The sequence below is a fragment of the Panthera leo genome, chromosome F3 (genome assembly GCF_018350215.1).
Source record: "Panthera leo isolate Ple1 chromosome F3, P.leo_Ple1_pat1.1, whole genome shotgun sequence".
Classification (NCBI taxonomy): domain Eukaryota; kingdom Metazoa; phylum Chordata; class Mammalia; order Carnivora; family Felidae; genus Panthera; species Panthera leo.
In genome coordinates, this window is record NC_056696.1 from 53755409 (window position 1) to 53782316 (window position 26908).

At 37.4% G+C, this 26908-nt stretch overlaps 1 protein-coding gene across 1 annotated transcript in view; it reads right to left on the reverse strand.

Moving 5' to 3' along the window:
• The window catches only part of USH2A (usherin), a 743753-nt gene that overhangs the window by 386998 nt on the left and 329847 nt on the right, over positions 1 to 26908 (reverse strand). Inside the window, exons 32-33 of the mRNA XM_042925179.1 lie at positions 9139 to 9252; positions 7013 to 7174 (exon numbers count right to left, since the gene is read on the reverse strand). Coding sequence (XP_042781113.1) covers positions 7013 to 7174; positions 9139 to 9252 — 276 coding nt within the window. The remainder of the gene's footprint in view (positions 1 to 7012; positions 7175 to 9138; positions 9253 to 26908) is intronic.

Genomic DNA, 26908 nt, shown 5'->3' on the forward strand with positions numbered 1-26908 from the left:
ATTTGTAGAGAATTGATAAGGTTCCTTATAACGCTTGGTTAGAAGTACCTAACCTTTAAATGTTTTTTATTGTGCCATAAGCAATACAGCTTCTCCCGCAATAAATTTTTCATCGTCAGACTTAAGTGTTTGGAAGATTCAAGATGAACATTTCTATTTTGCTGTTTATACATGGTTCTTTTTGACCTTGGCAAATGAGACCAAAAAAAAATAGTTTTTGCACTTTTAGTTGGTTAAAAATATAAATACTTACTGCCTGTGTAGCTTTACCAGTTATACATCTGCTTTTCCTCTTTCCTTTCCTTCTCTCTCTCTGTCTCTCCCTGTCTCCCGCCCCCCCCTTCCACCCCCCATCACACACACACACTTCTTACACTGCTATTATCCTTGCTTCTTTACTGCCTTAGCATTAGTGATAAATCCCAGGTCCTGATGAAGCAAGTGGGAGATGCCTTCTCTGGTACAGGAAATCAGCCACATTTACTCAATCATAAGACTATAGATGTATTAGATGATACACTTGAAGACATACATGTTTTATGGTTTGATGTCAGATATATCTATGTCTATACTATAGAGTTCCTACTGACCTTTACTCCTTTGGAGTTCTAGTAGTTATAACCAGCAGTGGCCTGGATGAGTTAACCAACAACAATTTATATAGTAAAAAAAAGAATTGCCTGGGGGATCACTATTCTTTCTTTACCAGTTAGCGCAGCTCACATAAACCTCCTGTAGTTTAGTTCTCCCAGTTACCACCATCTTGGTATCCTTGTTTCTGAAAACTTTGTAAGCTTCTCTGCAACATCTCACAAACTTCTTAAAGATTGCCAGTTTCTGGTAGGGTGCTCATTTAAAATGAGAATGATCTGGTTGGCTACAGTTTGGATAGTCGTCATCAATCAGGATGCTATCTAGCCTGAACTTTGAAACCATCCTGGTATGTTGAACAGTCTCACAAAAGGTTTCTTTTTTTTTTACCTCTTTATGAACATACTGTACACACACACCTTACGTGGCTCACAATAGCTCTGTGGGTGATATCAGTGTAGGCCCTTCAATCCTTCAATAATGTTTTTAATCATAAGCTTTAAAGCACAATTGTTTTCACCTCGAAATTCTTAAAAATCTGTTATGGGACAGAAATAAGAGATTAATGGAGATCTTGCAAAAAAAGATAAATGGCACCACCAGAATACCACAAAACTGGGGGAAAAATTAATTGAACCTATACTTTTGATAAATATTTATTTTTTGCAGAAGAAAAATGCATACTAGTTTAAGCTGTCATTATACTAACCTACATCCTATTTTTCATATTATTAGTAATACATAATGTGGTAGTTTATATTCAAAAATAAAACTAGAATGTATATACCTCATGTATTTATCCAGAAATACACCAAGGTTACTATGGTTACGAAAAATCCATTACCTTTGAATACAGAATGAAAAAGTTTGACTTAAAGTGTGTGCTATTTATTATAGCAAACATCAACAGCCTTCGGGAGGTTCTCTAACTGGATTCATTTTTCAGTGTCACAACTGACCCACCATACTACTAGCTTATGGCCTATGCAAGGCAAAAAATTTGAACTGTATGCATTTTTAAATATATTTTGTCCTAACTCAAGGTGCAGCAATGCCTTTGACTTTTAATGCTTCATATTTAAGAGAAAGAAGAAAAAAATTCAAACCACCTAGATGCTAAGTGGCTTCTGAATTGAAATGCATTTACTTTTACCTGTACCCACCATGGTGGCAAGATCCATTTGCTACACATAACAGAAGAATGTTGTTTCTATGCAGGGACTTAAAAAGAAGCTACAAATAAATGGAGTAAGAGTGAGGAAAAAAGAAAAGGTTGACACTTTGAATATTTAAGAGGGACATTAGGTCAAGGTATTAAGGAAGTTTTTGATAAAGTAAAAGACAAGGAATTTTAAATAGTGCAGATGATTACAACCAGGGGAAAGGGGGTATAAAACACAGATCTTGAGGAAGTTTCAAAATTATTCCTCATGTATTAAATTTTTACTCATGAAGACTGTGATCAGCTGAATCAAAGTAAAATATACATCTCTAATAAACATGCAAAAAGTATGCACTATAACTAGTTGTTCAACACACAAACAAGAATAATATTTTTCACCTGCAAAATTATCAAAGATTTAAGAACATAACATGCACTTCTGATGAACTTTTCTGGGAAAAAGTATGAAAATGTGTATCAAATGTTTTGTAAAGGTTTACTACCTTGGACAGGTGTTCCCCTTTTGGGAATCTAATAAACAGGGATTGTATACAATAATATTTGTCACAACATATTTAAAAGAGAGATAAATTAGAAACTTGAGCACTTTCAAGTGGTTAAATGCATTAATTTGCATTTAGATGGGATAGGATGTTAGCATTAAAATATTTCAAAATATTTTCAGAAAAACTCCTCATAAAGTGGGATTTAGTCATAATAAGGAAATATGCAAGGATTCAAAATTATACATTATAGATCAATTTTGTTAAAATGAGTAAAATACTAGAAGGAATGACATTGTATATTGAGTTTCTATCTGTAGAGTGGGATAATCAGGTGTTAGACATCTGTATGTTTTAAATTACCTTCAATAAGCATATAGTGCATTATCATTTAAAAAATATCATCAATTATTTCTCTTGTCCATTAGACTGCACCTTCAATCTCTTCTTACAAATCAACATTTCAGCACTAAGGAGATCCATTCTAAACTCTATCTGGAGAGGGCTGATAGAAGAAACTGCTGTAGCCATTTGGAAAGACAGATTCCCTTTCTCATTCTGCCTTCTCTGTGATTCCTAGTAGACAGGTGGACGTTGAAGACATAAATGTCCTGAAATTAGTGCACATTACAGACATAAAATCTTAGAATTGAAAGGGATCTTAAAGGCCATTTTATTCAATCCTCACACAATTTGAGAATCCGTACAAAAGTTGGCATTCAGCCTACGCCAATAGAAGAAAAAGCACTCACTTTAGGGTGCTGTTACAGACTGAATTGCCTCCTCCCAAATTCATATCTTGAGGCCCTAACTCCCAATGTGACTATATTTGGAAATGGGACTTTTAAAGAGGTGATGAAGGTTAAATGAGATCATAAGGATGGAACCCTAATCCAACTGGACTGGTGACCGTATCAGAAGAGGAAGAGACAAGGGGGCTGTGCACACAGAAGAAAGACCTTGTGAGGACATGGTGAGAAGGCAGCTGTCTGCAAGCCAAGGAGAGAGGCCTCAAGAGAACCCAAACCTGCCAACACCTTGATCTTGGACTTCTAGTCTCCAGAACTGTGAGAAATAAATTTCTGTTGTTTAAGCCACCCAGTCTGTGGTATTTTGTTGTGGCAGCCCAAAAAAGAATAATACGGGTGCTCTGGGGTTTGTAATCAGGCTTTGGTCTCCCTGTCAGTGTTGTTGTGAGGGAAAATAAAATAATGTGCAATCATTTGTAATATGTATTTATGTAAATATATCATGTTTACATATTATGTAGCTTTCACATATTGTGTAAATATTTACATGTTTACACAATATGTTTATGTTAATATGTTGATAATTTGTATGTTTATATAAAATATTTACATATTATGTGAATGGATAATAATATATAATATTGATTCATGTAAAGATAAGATAATATATAATAATTTGATAGTAGAATGTATAAAGATTAAAAGCATGGACTTTGGGGCCAGACAGATCCAGGTTTGAAGTGGTTCCTCCAATATGGAGCAGAATTTCTTAACCTCTCCAGGCTTCAGTTTTACTGGCTATAACGTCAGAACAATCGTGCAACACTTTGAACCCCATCATAATGCTTTTGGCTTCATTCCTCTCCTTCGTGTTGCAGTCCCAATGTGTCTCCTATCTTTAGCCACTTGGGGATGAGAACAACAGGAAATACAGTTGCTTGTGAGAAGCCAAGAAGGCTATAGAAAACACTACCTGAGATTTAATCTTTAAAAACCTACACAACCAGTGAAAATTATCGAGGAATCTATTACCTGGGTAGCTAGAGAAGATGGTTGTGGGCCCTTTAAGGATATTACCATTTCATTACATAAATATTACATTTGGGGCATCTATTCTGCTATCCACTTGGGTAACACTTGCCAAAATTTTTCATTGCAGATACCATAGTCACAGGGTTCTGTCAATGACTCAATCAAGCAAAGCACAGAATTAGTATCAAGTTGTAGGTAGTATTAGACATCAGTGTGAATTCTGGCTTCCTGTCTTCCCATTCTGCTCTTTTTCTGGCTGTGCATAGAGTCAACTCATAGGGCATTCTGCACGTTTGGGGAAAATTTAAGGCTTATGTTTTGAGACCTGCTATCAGCCACACAACTTTCCTGTGAACTGGATTACCACTCATGTCTACACATGGAAGGGATCTTAGTTTCTTTTTCTCTGGTTTCTACCCTTTTTCTTTTAATTTTGTCCGTCATTTTTTTCTTTCCCACCCTACTCATACCCTCCCACCAATTCCCCTTTGCTGTATTCTTTTTTTAATGTTTATCATTTATTTTGAGAGAGAGGGAGAGAGAGAGGGAGGGAGGGAGGGGGGAAGGGTAGAGAGAGAGGGGGAGAGAATCCCACACAGGCTCTGAGCTCTCAGCACAGAGGACTCAGTCTCATGGAACCAAGAGATCATGACCTGAGCCAAAATCAAGAGTCAGACACTTAACTAATTGAACCACTCAGGTGTTGCAACTGTCTTCTTTTGTTCCCAGCAGTCACCTGACTTCATTCACTCCTTTACTCAACACTATTTATACCTACTCTGCGATAAATCCTGGAGATGCAGTAATGAACAAGACACTTAAGCATACATGTTTTTATGATGCTTATGGCTTAGCAAGGCGAACTGATAAGTAAATAAACAACCTTATTCAAAGACAATACAAACAAACAGAAAAAGAGGGGGCACATAGGTATTCAGTGAGCATAGCTGGGGCATATTAAAATTCATACTTGAGATATCAGAGAAGGTTTCTCAGAGGAAATGTCTGTATTGGGCCTAAAAGATGTGTTTTCTTATATATGATGATATATTTTGGTCCTACAGAAGTGCTTTATGTTATTAATTAATGTGTAAGGTTTATTCTATAATATGCTTTCATTTCTTTTGAAGTAATTTCTGTGGCCCATCATATTTAATTAAAATAATGCCTTCAGGCATTACTAGGGCAATAGTAATCTATTTCTAAAGTTTAAAGCATGAACTCTGCATTCTTCAGGAAATAATATTATTCTCTAAGCACTAAGAATATGTTAGGTGTTTTATTTATAGTGTAGTTCTATTTAAAATCTTGAAAATTGTAGTTGTTCCCATTTTATAGATTCAGAAACTAAGTCTCAAAAGTGAAGTAACTTGTTTTAACACCACGTTTTTTTCTCATTGCCAAGTAATATTCCATCCCTTTCTATTTTTTGGAATAGCTTGAGAAGGATAGGTATTATCTCTGCTTTAAACGTCTGGTAGAATTCCCCAGGGAAGCCATCTGGCCCTGGACTCTTATTTGTCAGGAGATTTTTGATAACTGATTCAATTTCTTCGCTGGTTATGGGTCTGTTCAAGTTTTCTATTTCTTCCTGTTTGAGTTTTGGAAGTGTGTGGGTGCGTGGATGGAACTGGAGAGTGTTATGCTAAGTGAAATAAGTCATACAGAGAAAGACAGATACCATATGTTTTCACTCTTATGTGGATCCTGAGAAACTTAACAGAAGACCAAGGGAGAGGGGAAGGAAAAAAAAAGGGTTAGAGAGGGAGGGAGTCAAAACACAAGAGACTCTTAAAAACTGAGAAGAAACTGAGGGTTGATGGGGGGTGGGAGGGAGAGGAGGGTGGGTGATGGGTATTGAGGAGGGCACCTGTTGGGATGAGCACTGGGTGTTGTATGGAAACCAATTTGACAATAAATTTCATATAAAAAAAAAAAAGACCACATTCTTTTCATCAGAGCCAGAATGCTTGGATCAGTATCATAATACTACTCAGTCTGTGTGACTTTAAAGAAGTTACTTAATCTTTCTATGCCTCAGTTTCTTCACTTGTAACATGGTGGTAATAATATCTTCCTCATGTAACATGTTTTACAGAATTCTATCCCACCTTGAGGAATAAAATATTAAAGTGAAAGCTTTTGTCTCCTGAAGTTTCTCAGTCTAGAGAAGACACAAAAACGTAAACCCTGATAAAGCAACTAGGTAAATGTCATAGCCCTGTCCACAAATGCCTCATACTTGCACCTGTATGTGTCCCCACGAAGACACACAAGCACCAACAGATGAGGGACAATGTGTGGCTGATTCCCGATTACAACCTTAGTGCCTGGCATTAATGTGAAGGAGTTAATACATAAATAATTAATCTCGCCTCTGACTCTAACTTGTTGTGACCTTTCATGAAGAACTTAATATCTCTCAGCCTCAGTTTTTTCATCAATAATGTTTGATTCATGATGTCTTACTTGATAGTCACATATAGTATATAAAATACCGTACAATATATAACCACTATAATTACTACACAAATATAAGCACAGTTCAGATACCAGGCAACAAGACATGATATAGGCTTCTAGTGTTTTACAAGGTTTTCAGAAATTTATTTCATTTTACTCGAGTGTCATCACACTATAGTATGATCTGGGCATATATACCATGTTTCTTCTCAAATGGCCCAAAATTCAGATGATACTGAGTCACACGTCTGAGTCTCAATGTTATCTCACATTCATGAGGATTTTAGAGTAGCTAACCCATGTGACACTGGAATTTGTCTGAAGTGACGATGACTCAACTGGGCATTGTGAGTGTGATTAGGGACCACACAAGAGAACCAAAGAACAGGAGACAAAATAAGTACCCCAGTTTTAAAGACCACACTTTCAGACAACTACAGACTATAGTTATCTGAAATATACTTAGAGTAATATGGACTATAACTATTTACTGATACCTATAGAAGTCTTACCTGTGACTGTATAGTTCTCTTCACTGCCTGAATAGATTATCATCCCATCCATATATAAGGAGTACTGAGTTATAATACCATTTGCTTTTTTGGGTGGATTCCAGGAGAGTAACAAAGAATTGGGAAGAGATTTGGCTACTGGTGGCTGAACTTCCTGTGGGGCTATGAAAAAGAAAAAAAAAAAAGATTTATAGAGTCTAATCTTAGTTTACTTTTCTAATTCAAACTTTTCAGACCTAAACCAATAAATCATGAAATAAACCTGAAATCCCATGCATGGAAATATTCTTGATTCGTGGGCAGCTTGTCAGTAATTGCTTTAGGAACAGTACTAAATAACTGTCCTGAATTTATGAGAATTTGCATCAGTGATGGATGGGGAGTATAACACTAGTTCACTTGACTGATGCCTGTGTTACTTCATCAAGAGTATTATTAACCCATAATCTCTACTTGGGGCTGTGCCTATTAAAGCAAATTAAACAGATAGAGTCCCTACCCTTGAGGAGCTTTTGATCTAAGGTGGGCAACGCTGGTGAGGGCAGTTCATAACAGACATAAAAATACACCTCTCTGTACCTATAGAAATAACCATAAGTACAGAATCCAGTTATTACATATGAAAACAACATTGCATTTTTTTAAAATAAGGTTCTGTTAATTTTCTGTAAGGGTCAATAAATTGGAATCATAGGAACTAAAAGTTTTAAAATATTGACCCTAAATACATCTATTGTTTGGTACATTGGCAGTAACTTGAAGAAAAAGCTGGAAGAGGAAATTCCTTAAGTAATGAAGAGGGAATGGTGAACGGCACCAGTAGGAATCCCTCTAGGGTACAGCTGTGAAGTAGGTTGAAAGGGTACCAGGCAAAACCTGGACAGAGGAGGTGGTGTGTATAGAGAAAATAAGGACAACAACAGGGCTCTTGTCCCATATTGATGCTGGTGGAAGGATTTGTAAGGGGAGAGGATCATCCAGTGCCCCAACAGAAGCAATGACACATGAAGAGAAACAGTGCTTTCCTCTGTAGGTTAGACTGAGGGGACCCTTGAAACCAGTGATGATAGGTCACTGATGGTGTAGTCCAGGTAAGGAAGCTCTGGTTGGGTCAAGTGCAAAGCACAAAGAATAAGGCCACACAAAGGTTTTCACAGGCTCGTCTCTCCTCTCCTGGTTTCATCATTTGGGGCCATTGTCTTTCTGTTACATATCGTCTGTGTGAGGGGTACTTGCTAAAGGACTTGAAAGAAGGAAGGGGACAAGAGGGAGTCAGGAAGGGGGACAGATGGATACTGAGGGAGAGAGGTTGGCTGACTCTTCCCCCGAGGATCAAGCTTTTCAATCTCTTCAGCAACTTGACAGCTAGATGGTAGAAACAACTTGTAATTCCCCTCATCCAGGAGAGAGAAATATAAAGCAACAATGCTTCAAATGTTTGGAGAGCTGTTATCTCTTGAAGTGATGCGTTCTGATGCTTGAGCAAAGCTTTCACTTTGGAGTGCTAAAATATTTTCTCTTTCTCACTGCCTTCTTAACGTACGCTTTCTGAAACATTAATTTATGCCAACAGTTTGTAAGTCCCAAGTACAACAAAAGTGAGACTTCAGTCAGAAGGAACCGAGCAGTGATTAATAATGCCTCAACCGGCATTTGGAGGCTCCATCATACTGAAATAATTGTTGCCTGTGCTGGTGTTTAGCAGTTCAAAGAGACCATGGAAATCAACCGTTTGATTCTCAATTTCATACTGTGCCGTACAATCAATTCTTTTTAGTCAGACTGTCTCTAGATTTACTTCTGAGCCATAGTAAAATGAGGAAGCTTTCATTAATCTTTCAGATGCTTCATATTAATGACAAGGCTCTTGCATGAACAATGTAACAGCAATTAAAAAGCCCATTAATCTGCATTACAGCTATTAAAGATGCATGTCATTAAAGGGTATGGAGTTTGATTCATTTTCACACCCCCCCAAAAAATGGAGCAATTATGGCCTGGCAATGCACTTTGTCATCAAATTAGGTTGGGGTTTTCCAGCAAATGGCCTTGCAGCATTTAGCTCTTCTCCTATTTTATTATTCATAACTGAAATGTGGAAGTCAAGACCTTTGAAATTACTTTACCTTCTTGTGGAGTAGAGATGTTCAGTGCATGTGAGCTCTCAGTACAGCCAGCCAAAGTGCAAGCAGTTAGGGTTACTGCATAGTTTTTGAAGGGTAGCAGGCCTGTCAATATGCCTATAATAAAAAGGGGAAAAGGGAGGTTTGCATGTTTACTGTATGCAGCCATAAGAACACTGTGTGTGGTAGGGAGAGAGAGAGAGAGAGAGAGAGACAGAGAGAGAGAGAGAAGGAGAGAGAGAGAGAAATATATGTAGAGACACAGATACAAACAAAAACATATGCCTCTTTAATGCATTTTCCTGCCTGTGTGCTGATTACAGAATGGAATGACGAGCGAAAAAAATTGTGACACCAATTTATTGTTAAAACAACTCAAAACAGCATTTTCCCAAATGTGCGCCTCAGAACATTAGTACCCTGAGATGTTCCTCTTTAAAAATGGATTTCCATATATAGTTCGTAAAGCAGAGCACAGTGTATTTGATAGTTAAGATGCATATTATCCCATTCTAGGATTCTAGACCTCCTGCAGAATGAAACTCTTCAATTTTCTCTAACCCAGCATTTTTCAGCCTATTCAACTAGAGTCCTTTTTACACGGCATCTATTAACACACTTTAGGAAATGCTACTCCCAAGAGTGGCTTCATTACTTTAACGGTAGGATACACGGATACAAACTATTTGTTCATGTTGCAACTAACAAAGATGCAAATCAACATAGTCGAACAATTAGCAAATTAGATAATTATGCTTTTGTGCTTCTACTTGCAAAATTATTAGTTTATTTAATTAAGACACCTGTCTTAAACAGAAGTGGTACACATGGAAGTGTTGAATTATCCCGGCTTGGTGGTGAATAGATAAGATTTGTTCAGCAATTAAAAGTACCTATAGAAATGAAAGCACATTTTGTTTACTGATGTTCATAACCAAGACAGAAGTTCTTTATGTACTTAATCCTGGGAATTAAACAAGTATCAAAAATACAATTTGTGTATTTGCTCACCATTGTTCTTCATGGTGGACATTTTTCAGAGTCGTCTTTAATCCTAACTACATAGATTTTCATCATTCTTATGTAAAGATGGTCCCAGCGTGGTATCCCTTTATTGTGTAAACCATCAATAGCCTGCTACAGAATGTATATTGTCTAAATGTGCCAATACTGGCAACAGCTTGCATCATTCAAACAAAATTTAATGTATACGTTTTCTTATTTCCTCTCCCTAGAAAACTTTTAAAAATCAAAAGAGCAAAGAGCAGAACGAAACAAAGCCCATAGCCATTGTCTGCTTTGGCACCTCACACTTTAGTGATGCCTTCCAGTCTTCATTCTAGCAGCTCCCCGGCCATCATCCTGGGCCGCCGAGCCCTCTCTGCTGCCCTTGGTGCCATCACCTTAACTCATGGAGGAAGAAGACTGCAAGCCAGTGAGCCAATACGCATACACGTGCGACTACCTCATGCCAAATTCAGCTCCCTCTGTCTTGACTCCGCCTCATACGGTAACCTTCTGCTCTCTTCCCCTTCTGCTGCAATGACTGTGACTTCCTCTTGAATTTCCCAGACCATGACCCATATTCCAAGTTCACTTTCTTTGAAGAAGTCATGTTTCCTCCCACTAAATGTCTTAAAGAAAGTATACATCACCATCTACACGTCCTCATCACATGGTGGTAGAGTGGTCAAGAGAACGGACACTTAGGCCGGATTGCCAGGGCCCAAATGCCCGTTCTGCTGTTGATTTCTTATATGGGCTTGGGCAAGTTGTTCAGATCTCTGTGCCTCAGTTTCCTTACCTGTAAGCAGGTAATAACTATACCTATCTTGAAGGAGAGGCCTCAGTTCTCATCTGTGAAATGGAGATAATAGAACTTACCTCAAAGTGTTACTAAAAAGATTAAATGAGTTTAGGAATATATGTAAGGAGAGAGCTCTAGCAGTTTCCTGTGTGCACTGTGCAACCCAGTTTCCTCCTACTAAATACTGATTTTTATCTTCCAAGATGACTGATCTCTAAATATCAGATCAAATCCTTATCTTCCTCACTCACTGGACTTTGACTCCGTCAGCTTCCGCTGTGCCATTGAATTTTCCTGAGTTGTTCTCCTCAGCCTCTGAGAGCTCCTTTCTTCCCTTGAACTGATTGGCTCATCTTCCTTTCGCAGCCCTATAAATGGCTTTTGGTTTACAAAGTCGGGCCTTCAGGCTTCTCTCTTCTCCTGAACACTTACCTTTGTTAGCTCATCAAGTCCTCTCTCTCATTTATATCTGCAGACTTCACCTCTCTCCCCCAGCTCTGCTTCTGCACCTCTATCTCCAGGTCATATATCCCACCTGGACGTCCCACTAGCATTTCATTCTCCTCTTGCTCCAATCCAAACCTGACAGTCTACACTCTTTCCTAAGCTTCACTTTCCCATTTCTCAATGTTTCAACATTATCCCAAAACTCCGGACTCAAAACTAAGGTAACCCTGCAAGATATGTTCTGGTCGTTTTATCTTTTCAAAAAAATTAGCATTTGTCACGTCTTCTTATTGCCAAGTTTGAGTCTATTGTGAGAGTCTAAATAAGACAACTTGTGTGTCTGAATTAGTATAATGTCATTCTAACAAGAAATGAATCATCCCCCAGAGAATGAGACTTTTATTCCTACAGCAAATAAGAAAAACATGTTGGGATATGAGACTAGCTTCCCTTGTTCATCACTTAAGCTATGTGACCTATGTGAAAAGCATTCCCTCTTATGGATGGTCATGATTTAGCTGGGGCAAAGAAATGCTGTGTCCAAAGAGATCCAGTGGTTGTATCAAGCTGGTGCTCTGAAATATTTAGTATGGGGATGCACGATACAACCAGGTAATGTCATCACTGAGAAACATTATAACAGCAGTTCCATTATTTTACAATTTTGAAGACTGGCCTTACACAATGCCTTATCCTGAGACATTATTTCTTTCCAAATCATGGCTGAAGTACAGTGTTGGAATTATGACAGTTACATCAACTTAGCAAGAAAGGCATTAACATGGACTTTAAGAAGGATCATGTCAAACCAGATACTGAACGATATCACATTCACTAAATGGTCTTCAGTATTTTGTTTAACTTTTTTGCCTTCACTAAAGGAGTTACTTTGAATGTATACGTGTATTATGAAATTCCTTTGCTAAGTCCTGCCACCCCCATTCTTAAACCTTAAGGAGTTTAAAAAACAGGAAATGCTCTACTCATAAAACTTGCTTTCTTCAGCTTTGTGCTCTGATAGAGAAGTTGGCCAAATTGTATTTCGTAGAAATATCCTAAGATTCTTAGAGAAAGATGCTGGAGAGAAACTAGATCATTTTTCAGGCCATTCATCAAAGTGCTCACATTTCCCATTTCAAGGCAGGTGAAACCATAACAAACACTGAGAAATGAGAGCTGCAAAATAGGGAAAAAGAAGAAAAAAAGGCAAAAGGTGATGTTTTGGTTCTTGCCAACTTCATATCCCAGGTGGAAAGTTTTGGATGGTTTGTAAATCGTCACTTTCAAAAACTGTGCTGTACTTTCTGAGGCTAAGGTACCATTTCTTTCCTATATCCAATGAGGATCTTGCTCATAATGTTTTGTCTCAAAGTCTGTCAAAACATCAGAATATTTTTTTGTTTGTTTGTTTATTTATTTATGAGAGAGAGAGAGAGAGAGAGAGAGAGAGAGAGAGAGAGAGAATGTGCACAAGCAGGGAAGGGGCAGAGAGAGGGAGAGACAGAGAAACCCAAGCAGGCTCCACACTGACAGCACAGAGTTTGACTCAAGGCTCAAACTCACAAACTGAGAACCAAACCCTGAGATCATGACCTGAACTGAAATCAGGAGTCAGATGCTTAACTGACAAAGCCACCAGGTGCCCCCATAATAATTTTCACCTAAATACAGATCAGTATTATCTACTTCCATAAGAAGAGTAATGTAATGATTCAGCACTGTTTATCTCCTTGTTACAGTTAGTGCTTGGGGTCAGAGAGGGGGTTTGTCAACCTAGCCATCTTCCCTAATTCAGAACAAAGTCATCCTAGTGTTTAGGACATGTGGTTTACATCTTGTTTCTTAGTATAGAGAGTTTATGAAGATGGATTAAAATTGATGGTGTAAGAAATTCTACTGTTACCAAAGAGGGTAATTATATTCTCTCCAATACTATGTAAGATAGCCTTTCTTGGATATATGCATAAAGATCATTGAGTGATTGGCCTAATGGCCTCACTTTAAGTGTCAGAGTCTTACTTATTATACACTCTCCAGAAAAAAAGGATAGTACTACCATGATAGTATATCATCATCAAAAAGTATTTATCATTTCTTGTCTATGCCACTGGGAAAGGTAGTAAAGAATACATCTGATCTCTATAGTTTCTAATCCAAGAAAATATTAGATCTTGTAAGCTCCTAATGATAACAGTAATACAGAATAATTCATAAAGAAGAGTGTTTGTATATATGATAAGTGGACAAGGGCATCTATAGATCTGTATTTCCTGGTCCAATGTGATAGACCTTTGTCTATCATTTAATTAATGACAAAGAGAAAAAAGGATAATCATTGAAACTATGTTTCAGTATTATATTAAAAAGAATACCAAAAAATATACAATGTGACTTATTTATAAATGAATCCTAGATAGAAAAATGTGGCATATTCTGCGTCCATAGAAAACCCAATGAGAGAAAGTGGGGGTAATCTCCCTTTATGACACCTGGGGTGTTTAGAATAAAGAAGTATATCCCGACAGTGAGAAATTTTAAGATTGGCTCTCTTTCTTTGAGACATCACAGAGAAGTCTTTTTTTCCTTTGAATTTAAGACTGTCCCAACCCTCTAGGCTAGCCAAATGACCTCTCAAATTTCCTTTCAGCCACAAAACTCTGTGAAATCAGAAAATGGTCCCAACCATGTCAGGAAACCTGCCAGTCCCTTTTGATAATGGAAGAGGATGAGCTGAAAAAACATTCAATAAGCATAAAGTAAGCATTATTGATGTCTTAAAAGTGTTAGTATCCCATGAAACACAGGAGTGTTGGTATCCAGATTAAAATCATTGGCACCAGCAGGACCAGACCTCTCACTGCTAAGCGATAATGCATTTTGCATTAATGCTTAACATTGAGAAATCTTGACATGCCACACCAAGGGAGTTTGAAGTAAAGCAAGTATATTCCCTTTGAATTGCAGTCCTGTGGGCCTTGGTGCATGCAGAAAGCCCAGGCTGAAAGACTAGGGACAGGGACTTCATTTCCAGAAGGAAAGCACATCACGGTAGGAAGTTTAAGAGTCCTGGTGTCTATGGCTCCAAAGTCTGTGTTCTGAGGGTTTCCACCCAGCAGAGGGTAAGAGCCTTATCCTGGAGGATGCTGAAATTTAAAAGTCCCTCAAAGTGATTTAGGACACTCTTTGAATGCAAAGGATATGTCCTTTTACGTCTTTACTTGTCCTATTTTCCGGAAGCTCTTAGGATGGTTTACCAAAGCGGGCACTCGATGCTCGATGGAAAAACGAAGACTTTCCATCTGCTTAGCACCACTCAGCTGTCTCCCTCACTCTAAGAGACCCCATTCCCATTCTACCCTTTCCAGGGAGTCAGCAAAGTAACAGACATTGTTTCTTTTGACTGATGATGATTATTTCCAACACTGTCCTTCCTTTGCTCTAGCCTCAAGTTTCAAAGGAGCCAAAGAGAAATATCAGTAATTGGAGGCAGCCTGGCTACCTGAGAGAAAATCATTGTGGAGCTGACACCAGCTGTGCGAGCTTTTGAGTCTCTAAGAGAACTCTGTGTGCCGAGAAGCAGGAAGACAACAGAGGAGCCAGCTGTGACGTTGGAATTTTATGATTAACTTCTCTGACTAAATGCAGACAAGTATAAATGCTCTGCCCGGAAACCGAACCTGAGACACAAAGCAAAATGGCATCCCTCGTAAAGCCCAACACATTTCTGAGAAGAAAGAAAAAAGGCTGTTTCTATTTACATACTTGAGCGGACTCCTCCTCCCTCTCCCACCCCACCCCCAGCTGCCAACCTAGGTGTTTGGCCGGCATCCACGGTAATCTGTTCTCCTTCATTATGTTAATCTGTGGGCGGAAAGATTTCTGTCATCTTCGAATCGCTTGTACAGCAATGGTAAACACCTTGGCCTGTCTGTAATTGGACAGGTGTCTGCATTGATGTCACCCAGCTTTTAATTCAATTAAAGAACTGGCTGTTCTGCTCTCATTACCCACTCATTTGTGTTGCACTTTTAGCCTGGCAGTGAAATCTGCACACAGCAATCGCCTACCCTGAGACCAAAGTCTGTGGTCCCTCACAAAGATCACGCACAATATTTCAAATGGACTCTAACAACCCAAGAGTATGGTCACGTTAGCAAAGGCATTTGACATAATATATGCACCCTCCTTCTTTCCCTCTCTCTCTCCCTCCTTCCCTCCCTCCCTGGCTCTCCCTTTAAATTCTATATTATCTGAACAGTGTCTTTTACCTACTAGCCAGTAATTAGGAGCAGTCCAGCAAACAGAAGAGCTGTTTCTAGCTTCTTCTCCCCAGGGCTTCTCTTCATCTCAAGAGAACTCATCAGAGTACAATGCTCTTATTTATTTGCTGGCATTTCACATTTGGATCAAGGAAGTGAGGGTGGGCAAGAGAAAGGCATTTATTAAGAGGGCCATCTGGTGAGGGATACCACACAGGCACGGCTGCTACCGCTACCTGGAGACATAATGGAAGAACCCACCTTTTAAAAGAGAACCAGCCAGAAGAAGGGAAGCAGAAGAGAGGGAGACTTTTCTGGTGTAGGCTTAGGCTGCCGTGCTGATAAATTCTAATTTTTGAGTATACATCCCAGAATAAGTTTTGAGCTGCAAACCACCCTGGTGGATGGATTAAAGAGTAAATCCATCCAACATGCCATGCTTTCTGCCCACTTAAAGGAACCTCTGAAAATAAATTAAAGGTCTAACACAGACATTTTGACACAGTGACCCCATGAAACTGAATAATGACATTTGTTAAATATGGATGAAAATTTAATGGTCTAACAGAGATCTGGAAACACACCCAGGATGCTTCTCCTCTGGTTCTTAATAGCATAGGAAGGTGGCAATTTGTTGTTGTTGCGGTTTTTGGAACTATTTTAAATGAAAATTAGGATCTCTAATATTTATAAAATGAAATTCAGTTTTAATTTCAACCAAAAAGTGGAATAGTAAACACCTTTACCTCAAACCTAAGGTAATCCTCTAAACACTCTAAAACTAATCCTTAATGTTTAATTTCCTTTAAATGGTTTTTCTGATTTTGTTTAAAACTTGTAGTAGAAATTACAGAAAATCATATACCTGGGATAAAGAAAACTAAACATATTTTGATGTTTACAGATAGGAAAAAAAATTTATTCTTTTATTTTTCTCTATAAAATATAGGGTCTAATTCCAGTCTTTGAGAATGGTTTAAACAGGGATTTTAATTGACCTCAAAGTATTATCCGGTTAAGATTCTCTCAGAAGGCTTACATCTAACCTAATTTTTAATCAATGCCTTTGTCTCCATCATTTCCATTGTAATTCTGCAATAGGTTTGAAGCCATCCAGTCATTAACTCTTCATCTAACCTCAAGGGGTGATAGTGGAATCATTAGAAGAACCCTCAAAGAAACTATTGGATGTGAGTAAGTAGGGAGGCAGGCAAGGAGACAGAAGGAAAAGAAAAAGAAATGAAAATCACCCCTTACTGATCAGTGTCCCAGGTCCTTGCTAAGAACCTCCTATACTATTACCCCATTATACAGATGGGGCTGCTGTAAGGCAGAGTCTGGAAGGTGTTGCTCAAACCCAACAGCAGAGCAGAGTTTGGAACCTATGTCTTCTGACTCCAAGATTATCGTTCTTGCTATTCAACCTAAACCCCAGTTCTGCAAGAAGAAAGAAGACGGATTGAAATGATGTCACTAAAAGTAGCACACTTTTTATAGCAAATTATTTACAATTACACCTTAAAATTTGTTAAAAGGTTCCAATTTATTGCTAAATCCTACTGTGTTCAAACAGAAAGTAGCATATTTATCCTCCAAAATGAGCAAGTGTGTAGGCCTATAATATTCCCTTACGAAAAGAACTGATTTGATTCAGACCCTGAATCAGTGTGTGTGCATACATGTGTGCTTTTGAGTGAAACATTGGGCATGGGTGTGTGTGTGTGTGTGTGTGTGTGTGCGCGCGCGCACGTATATTTTATTAGTTCCAAATGCAATATAAATATAAAATGGTCACAAGTTAGAAAACAGAAAAATTGGGAGTGACTATTCCTTTTCTTTATCAGATCTTATTGGTAACCTTGAAGTATTTGCATCAACTACTACAGTAGAATAGATATTCCTACTTGACTATCACTATACAGCAAAATTTATATGCCACCATCATTTTTAACCATGGTACAACACGTAACAAAAAGAAATCCACATCCTGCACTGCAGGTTCTTACTGCATAAAAGAAAATGAATAACTTGTAAAAAGGGCTATCTGCAGATTTCACAATGTACAACTCGTTCAGGCACATTATGTATTCAGGAGAGTTAGACAAAGCTATTAACTCATCAACACTGCATTACCTAATGAAATTCTTCTACATTAGCTAAGCAGGAACATTACATCATTTCTATTTTTACTATTTATGTCATAGGCCATATTTTTGTCCTGTGAATTTTTTCATACCATTTCAGACCAAGATTTACATTTAAAGAAATAGTTTGTAATAAACTACAAATATGGAATGTTAATTTATGGGGTACTATAAAAATGGCAGACTTCCTCAAAATTCATCTTTTAATAATACCATCAAAATGAATTTTTAAAATTTACTTCTGAAGTTTGCCTGTTGAGGCACAGACCACTAAGTGCCCCCTTATTATATATTCTCCTTTTCTTCCACAGTAAAACAGAAAGATGGCTGGACAAATGGCTACTGTGAATAAGGACAATGTTTCTCAGCAGTTAAGTATAGCCATGTGACTATGAACTTAGTTCACAGACTTTTTAAATTCATAGACTTAAGTTCATAGTCACATGGCTATACCTACTAAACACATTATAGAGAGATAGAGGAACAACTTCTGAAATATGTCTTTGCAGTGAATGTGCATATCCTTTTTCAACCATCCCACTTTCCTGCTGGATGGAAACCAGACTGGATTGTTGAAGCTCAGGCAGCCATCTTGGACCATGAGGCAAGTAGTCTTGTCCCTAGTGTGGCATAGCAAAAAGATGAAGTGTATGGGTCCCTGGCACTGTGAACATCCCACTCCTACATTGACTAAACTTGAACATCTATTACCAGAAAAAGAAAAACTTAATCTTGTCTAAGTCACTGTTATTTGGATCCTTTCAGTAAAATTAAATAAAAATGAGAACTCATCTCTACTGTGTTTCCCCATAAAACTTTGTGATTTTTTAAAATATAATATTATACTTTAGAGAAAGTTCTTGGACCATATTTTAATGGTATAAAAGCAAATTATTTGTTATGTGTATTTTACCACAATAAAAAATATTAGAAAAAACAACAATAAAAGCAGATTGTAAAGGTAGGATCTAGCACTAGCCTGGAACAGAGTAGATAATGCTTTTGTTTTTAATAAATGAATATTTTCTGTTATGTGTAATTATCAGCAATATAGCAGTATTGGCTTCCATTATTTTTAATTGCAAATTATAGCACTTGAGTTCCATTATGAGGTGCAAGTTTGGGAACTAATTTTTAGATTCTATTTACCCTACCAACATTTTTTTTCCCGTTGGGAATAAGCATATTAAGTTCCAAATATATGTTTAAGTTGTGATAGTTCTGTACATTATTTCATAAAATTAGAGAACTATAACACTGATGAGACTAGTAAAAATCAGTAGTTCAATACTCAACTCAGCAGGATAAAATAATATTAACATTTCATTAACTAGAAATGTGTTAGCAGGAAGCTGCATCTGTTCATTTGTCTATTTCTTCATCACTTTAAGAAAAGTGTATTGATCATCTACCTTAAGCAAGGTTCTGAGCAAGACTTAAAATAAATATAAAGTATGATACTTGTCCTGAGGACCTTATCGTTTAATGAAAATATAAGCTGGGTGCACAAAGGGCACCCCTAGGGAGTTTTAACAACTGTTGAGTCAAGAGTTCCCAGCTGAGTAGAAAAAAAATCACAGTTTTTATTATAGTCATCTCTCTGCTGGCTTCTCAGGTAAGTATAATAATAGCTAATATTATATATGATATATACAATATATGTATACATGTACATATATGTATACATATACACATACATACATGCACATACACATAAAGAGTAGCATCTCATTTATTAATGGACTAATGGCTGAGCTTAAGTTCCAAAGTCAGGCATAAGGCAAAATCACTTATGATTTAAAGTCCCCTTGACAACTCCTTGTATGGTCCATAAAGTACAGTACATTTGATTTTGTGTATGCCTCTAACTTTTCATTAATCAAAGATTCTCTAGGGCTCTTGATTCTTCATTCTTTTTGTAGGCACCCCCAAAATGAGTTTTATTTATTTTTTGTCAATGATTGGGAAACCATACAATTATTTGCACATTCTTCCTGGGTAGCAGATATTGACAATTTCAGAATTGGATAGCATCCTTTGTCTGTGCCGTTATTTTAAAAGGTTTTATTGTTGGTTGGTTGGTTGGTTGGTTTTGTGTGTTTTTTTTATGTATAGTTAAATGTTTGTAATCTAAATACATGCAGATGAAATTCTATTTCATTTGTTGAATTGCACTGGGATCTTTTATCACTGCACCCAATGGGCATCCTGAAATTCAGCACTTGTTTGTTTTTTTTATTTCTTATATAAATAGTGAGCTCCCTGACTTCTTTTTTTTTTTTTAATTTTTTTTAACTTTTTTTTTAATTTATTTTTGAGACAGAGAGAGACAGAGCATGAATGGGGGAGGGTCAGAGAGAGGGGGAGACACAGAATCTGAAACAGGCTCCAGGCTCTGAGCGGTCAGCACAGAGCCCAATGCGGGGCTTGAACCCACGGACCACGAGATCATGACCTGAGCCGAAGTTGGCAGCTTAACCGACTGAGCCACCCAGGCGTCCCAGTTAGTTCCCTGACTTCTACTGGGCATATGGGGTTAGGGATGGTAGGTTTGGACTTGTCTGAAATGTAGAATCTCACATCCATCTTCATATCTACTGAATCAGAATCTTCATTTTACCAACATCTCAAGTAATGTTCACTTCTTCTCCTTGGGCAACATTCAGAAGCACTTCCCTTAAGAGCAAGAGGCCCTACTTACACTGCCTCTATTTCTCCACTTGCCCTTAGCAATATTCTGCCTGCAAAACTAATGTAGTTGAGACAAGGAGCAGGTGAAAACAAAGCTGGGATGAATTCAAGCCCAGCAGGTGAAAATGACCCCTTCTCTCCTGGCCACTCCCCTGTCTCATGTTCTACAATATGTGGTCTATAGACTTTTTCAAGGGAACCAACTGGAACACTCAGTCACATGCAGATTGATAAAATATAACCCCATATACAGACTCTTATGGGCGGTGGGGGGGGACTCAACAATGTGCATTTTATAAGCAATCCAGGAATCACTTTATGAGCAACAGAGCTGAAAATCACTCATTATTACTACCAGCTACAGAAGAGAAAGAAAAATGAGAGACAGATCTTCATTATGCTACCCAATTTCTTTAGGTAGAAGACTAGAGTCTACTGCATCTGAGGACTGAACCAATTTTAGTAGCAAAAGGTATATTATTAGTTGCATCATAAATTAAAATGCCTTTCATTTATTTTTCTACACAAATTTAGATTTGGGTAATCTTAAAGATGATTATTATTGGTTCTTCCACTAAAATACAGTGTATAATAAATATTATTAATTTTTAGTATTTATTATTCTAAAGAAAGAATATATAACTCTTAGGCTTTAGCTCAATGCAACGCAGCAACAAAATTGAGAAAATAGTTTCGGTGTACCAATTATAGCCCTAACACTAATGCCAGATGCTAGACTAATTATGCTGATAATCAAGTTTATATGTTTAATATCATAGGGAAAAAAAGAAAAAAAATATTGTATATGTGCAAATTCTTGAATCCACTCATTCTTGACATAATTTCAAATTGAATTGTGAAGGCACTTTCTGAACAGCCCTGGGTTTGAAGGGAAATGCCAGGGCTGTCTCTCTGGGAAGCAACTTCGCATGTTAACAGGGCTGGAGGGAAAATCAGCAAAAGCTACCAGAGTTAATTGGAGCCCTTTGCAACAAGTCTAAAGATACACTGGAGTGATAACTGCAGGGCTTTCTACCCTGAGGCTCCATCTGAGGATATGAACTTTCAAGAACTCCCTGCTCTGAACCCTGGCCTTCGGAGGGCACAGAATCCAGACCTGGTGGCCCAAAGGGGCCCATTTGCTCCTGAGTGGGGCTGTTAACCCTTGGACTCTGCACCACTACTGGGATTTATCTCATTTAATCCTCTGGTAGCCAAATTCATGAATGGTAAATATTCTGTCCCACTATTCTATTCTTCCAGTTCTCGTAGTTAATATTCATTTTTTCCCTCTCTCTCTTGCTTTCTGCATTTTGTCAGCGTGACTGTCATTTCCCGCTTCTTCCCAATGCTCGGCACTTAAGTTTTGTTGTCCTGTGATTTTCCTTTGCTAATTTTACCTACTTAATTTTAATACTTTATCATCTTTATCTAGACATTTGCCTTTTTTGGGTCCTATATTTTCAAGTTTCAGTTGGGAGATAGAAGTTGCCATAAGCATGTCTGGGTAAAATTGAGACTTGATCTCAGTCCTCCCCTTAACAGTGTTCCCTAGTACTGGCTGTACAACAGAATTTCCTATAGACACTTTAAAGATATCAATGTCCAGCCTGCGTTCTAAGCAAACAAAAAAATCAGACTCTTTGCAGGTGGAGTCTGGGCATCAGTAGTTTTTAAAGCTCCCTGGGCAGCTCAGTGGCACCCATGGTTGAGAATCACAGCCTTATAAGAATACCAATGAAATGACCAAAGATTTAGAAATACCTGGAAGGATACAAGGCCAAGACAAATTGACTACTTGAAGGATAGCCCAGGGCAAACCGAATCCCCAGCTGGGTACAAAATGCCCACAGCATCAGCCCTTCTTCTTTATCAAATACTGGGAAGAAGCATGTTGAGATTTGCTTATTGCCGTGAGTCTAGAGCAATTTTACCTCAATTGACCTGGCAAAATCCCAGCGAAGGTTTTTATTGACAAAAATTAAGTGCCTACTTGGGTGACTTGAAAATGATTGAATTTTCCTGAGCAAACACTCAATCTGAAGGTACATTTAGGGTTGGGGCAAGTGAGCCATGGACATGGAGGTCAGGGTGCATTTAGCCAACGAGAAGAACATCTGTGACTCAAGAGGAAGAAGAGAGCACAGAACTCCAACTACAGACTATTATGATCTGGGGCAGACTTAATTCAGGAAACCTGTATAATTTTTATGCTACTAATAAGACCTAAAAGAACTTGGAGTCCATTAAGCCAAAGATGGAAGATAAGTGGTAAACAACAGTGATGAAAACTGAGAATACTGAGAGGTAGGCAGAAGACAAGGTGAGCTGGATGAGAGCAGAAATAAATGCAAATCATATCAAAGACTGAAATAGAAAAATTTTAAGATCACCTTAGAAGGATCAGAAAGCAGAATCAATAACAAAAACTCAGAATATGAAAAGGGAAATAATTATGAAGCAATAACTTAGAATTCAGAGACCAAGTAATATAAAGATAATGATTAATTTGTTGAACATTCACTATGTACCAGAGCAAAATATTCTATATAAGTAATTCATGTTTTATCTTTACAACACTTCCATAACACAGAAATTTTTATACCCAATTTATATGTGAGGAAACTCTGATATAGGGATATGTTATTCAATGTGCCTGGATCATACCACTAACAAGTGACAGGGCTGGAATTTGAACGTAGATTGATTTGACTCTACAAAGCTGTGTGTCTGGACTTCTCAAATAGGAGGACCAACTTGGAAGAGACACACAACATTGAAAGCTGGCATTTTTTACCAGAAGTAATAGGGACATATAAAACAGCAAACTTTCCAAGCTGAAGAAGGATCCACGAATAAGAGAGTTGGCTATATAATAGCAAGAAATACATGAAAAGTAGTGAACACATTTTATAACTTAATTGGTAAAGAACCGTATGTGAACCAGTAAAGCTAAATTGCCTTGTGCATCCAGTAATCGGCATTGTTTCATGCAAAGAAATATCACTTTAACAACCAAAAGTAAACATTAAAATCTCACCAAAAGTCACCTCAGAAATGCAAAAGGGGGATTATTTAAGATCAATAACAAAACTGATCTTCCTCTCTTGATACGTTATTATCTCAACCAACTGGTAAAGCAGCCATCACTGTCCAAACTCCACACCCCCCATATTTACACCAAATCCAGCCTTCGCTCTCTACTTTCTTACGCCTCTGTTCTCACTTTCTAGCACCTTTTTCTCTTTACCATTAAATGCTCCATAATCTTGAAGATTACTTCCTACATGCATCCTTGTGTGTTCATTTCACAATTGTGAACAGCAGATGTAACTTTAAAACCCCTTGATGGGGAAAAAAAAAAAAGTTAAAGAATTCTTAGTCCACACAGGCAAGAACAAAAAAATAAAAGAATAGTTTGAAAAGTCATTAAAAAATAACAAATAAAACTGGAAAGCATGATATATAATGGCAGAAGAGCCATTACATAAATTATAAAAATAAATGTGAATGAGTTAAACTTAATTCAATTTCAAATTGAATATAAAACTCAATCAAACTAATTCTATTTTAGAGATATGCCTAAAACAATGTGGCTTTGAACATTAAAATATAAATAACTAATGTAAGGTAATGTAAGAAAAGAGCACAGAACTCCAACTACTGACTAATATGCTCTGGGTCAGACTTAATTCAGGAAACCTGTATAATTTTTAAATCATCAGTTTTGTGCTCCTAATAAGACCTAAAAGAACTTGGAAAGGAAAGGAAAGGAAATTACAAAGAAAGAAAAAAGAAAGTTTCTAAAAGAGAAATTAACAAAACTGTATTGATAGCTGAGACTTTTTCCTTAGTTTTTTTACAGATTGGGTATATAAAAATAAATAACAATTGGTCAGTGGCTCTCCAATTTTATTTTCTCTGTACACCATTCACGTGACTGACATACCCTTTAGTAACACCCAATAATATACTGTACTGGTTTCAATCTGGGGAGGGGGTGTATTATCCTCCATGGGAATATCCTTCAGAATCTTGGGAGAGGCTGGCATTTTTTTTTTTTTAGATTTTTTTTAAAGTTTATTTATTTTGAGAGGGGGCAGGAAAAAGAAGAGAGAGAGGGAGAGAGAATCCCAAGCAGGCTCTGTACTGTCAGCATAGAGCCTGATGCAGGGCTCAATCTCGTAAGAACCATGAGATCATGACCTGTGCAGAAATCAAGAGTCAGATGCCTAACCAACTGAGCCACCCAGGCGCCTCAAGCTGGTATAATTTGTAAATTTCTGTCTCTAGTTTCTGATTTGATTTTACTTCAGATTTCGAATTGCTAATTCAGAGAATCTGCATTATATATTATCAATATGGTATATCTAATATAAACAAATATTAGTCTACCCTGAATGGAGATTATGAGTTTCTTTTTCAAATTATCAACAGAAAATTAATGAAAAGTTTTTTCAATATTATATTTACTACAGAAAATGTTTTTTCATCTTCACATAATGCAAAAAAAAGGAAAAGAAAAATGAGAAGTGATGAGGGTTGCAACATATAAGACAAACATAAATATAATATTCTTCATATGGAAAGAGATATTTTATTTTATTTTATTTTATTTTATTTTATTTTATTTTATTTTATTTTATTATTTGAGAGAGAGAGAGAGAGTGCATGAACAGGGGTAGAGGAGGGGGACGACGGTGACGAGGAGAGAGAGCGAGAGAGAGCGAGAGAGAGAGAGAGAGAATGAATCCCAAGCAGGCTCCATGCTCAGCATGGAACCTGACACAGGTTTCAATCCCATGACCCTGGGATCGTGAACTGATCCAAAATCAAGAGTCAGACACTCAACCGACAGAGCCACCCAGGCGCCTCTAAGAAGATATTTTAAATTAATGGGTAAAATGTGAGGCTTCCAATAGAAACACTGACAATGAAACTTGCTAGGAATGACATAAAGGACGTATATATGACCAATAAGCACTGAAAATACTTAATGTCTCTAGCAATCAAATAAATCAAATTAAAACCATATTCTGATATATTTTGAAAAACTGCAAAGTTTTTAGCTCTAAAACTTACTCAACCAGGATGAAATGAAACATACACTCTTGTGCTGTGCTTATTAGTGTAAGTATATATTTTTACAGCCTTTTTGGAAGCATACAAATAACTGTTCTTTGTTGAGAAATTATTATATGTTAAGCATTATACTATACACTTAAAAAATGTCTGATAACTAACACTTATACAGTGCAATCCATGTATCAAGTGCTGTCCTGTGTACTTTACATACACATAGATTCACGTGATCCTTACAGCTATCTCATAAAGTAGATAGTTATTTCATTACCATTTATTTATAGGAAGTCAGAAGCAGACAGGTGTTAACTGATTTGTATAAGTTTACACAGTTAAAAAGCATTACAGCTAGAATATCAGACACTTAATATTTTTGATATTCTCCCAAGGTAAATATTATTCTCTCACTTCATAGGTTAAGACATAAAAGAAAGATCCAGGAGGACACATAACTTCCTCAAAGTTCAGGAAGGTTAGGTAGCAGAGTTTTGTATCAACATCTGCTTGACTTTAAGGTACAAGAGTATATAATGTTTTAAGAGCCTTTCATCCAGTTGTTCCATTTTGAGAGATTTATCCTACCATTATTGTCAGGAATTACTTCAAAGGTTGACATATGGACTTTTTTATGTTTATTTATTTTTGAGAGAGAGAGAGAGAGAGAGAGAGAGAGAGCAAGAGTGGGGAGGTGCAGAGAGAGAGGGAGACAGAGAATCCCAAGCAGTCTCCATGCTGTCAGCACAAAGCCCAATGCAGGGTTCGAACTCACAAACTGTGAGATCATGACCTTAGCTGAAACCAAGAGTCAGACACTCACCCAACTAAACCACCCAAGTGCCGCAGGACTTTTTAAAAAATCATATTAATTATAACAGCAAAAGTTGAAAGCCCAGCAAATGAGGAGGGACTGAGACAAAACGAGATTGGGAGAGGGGCAGTGGAAAGCAGCTGAGGCATTCTGAGGAGAGGGACATGATGTCTGGTTGCTTTGTGGCATGGACTGATGGTCAGTGAGAAAGAAAAGGGTTGCGGTTGTCCAGGTAAGAAGAGATTGTAGTGGTTTGGATTGGACAGTAGATAGGAGAAGACAGATGAATTTAACACATAGTTTGGAAAATGGATCAATAAACATAGATATGAGGCATGAAGACAATATGAAATGCTGAGAAAAATTCTCAAGCTTGATTAACTACGTGTCTGGAGGTGTCATTTATTTATGCTGGGAATGCAGGAGGAGTAAGAGTTCGGGTTTGGATATGGTCAATTTAGAGATTATGAGACATCTGTTAGAAACGTCCATCTTTCTAAGTGCCTGGTGAGCACACACATTTGGATATCTAGGT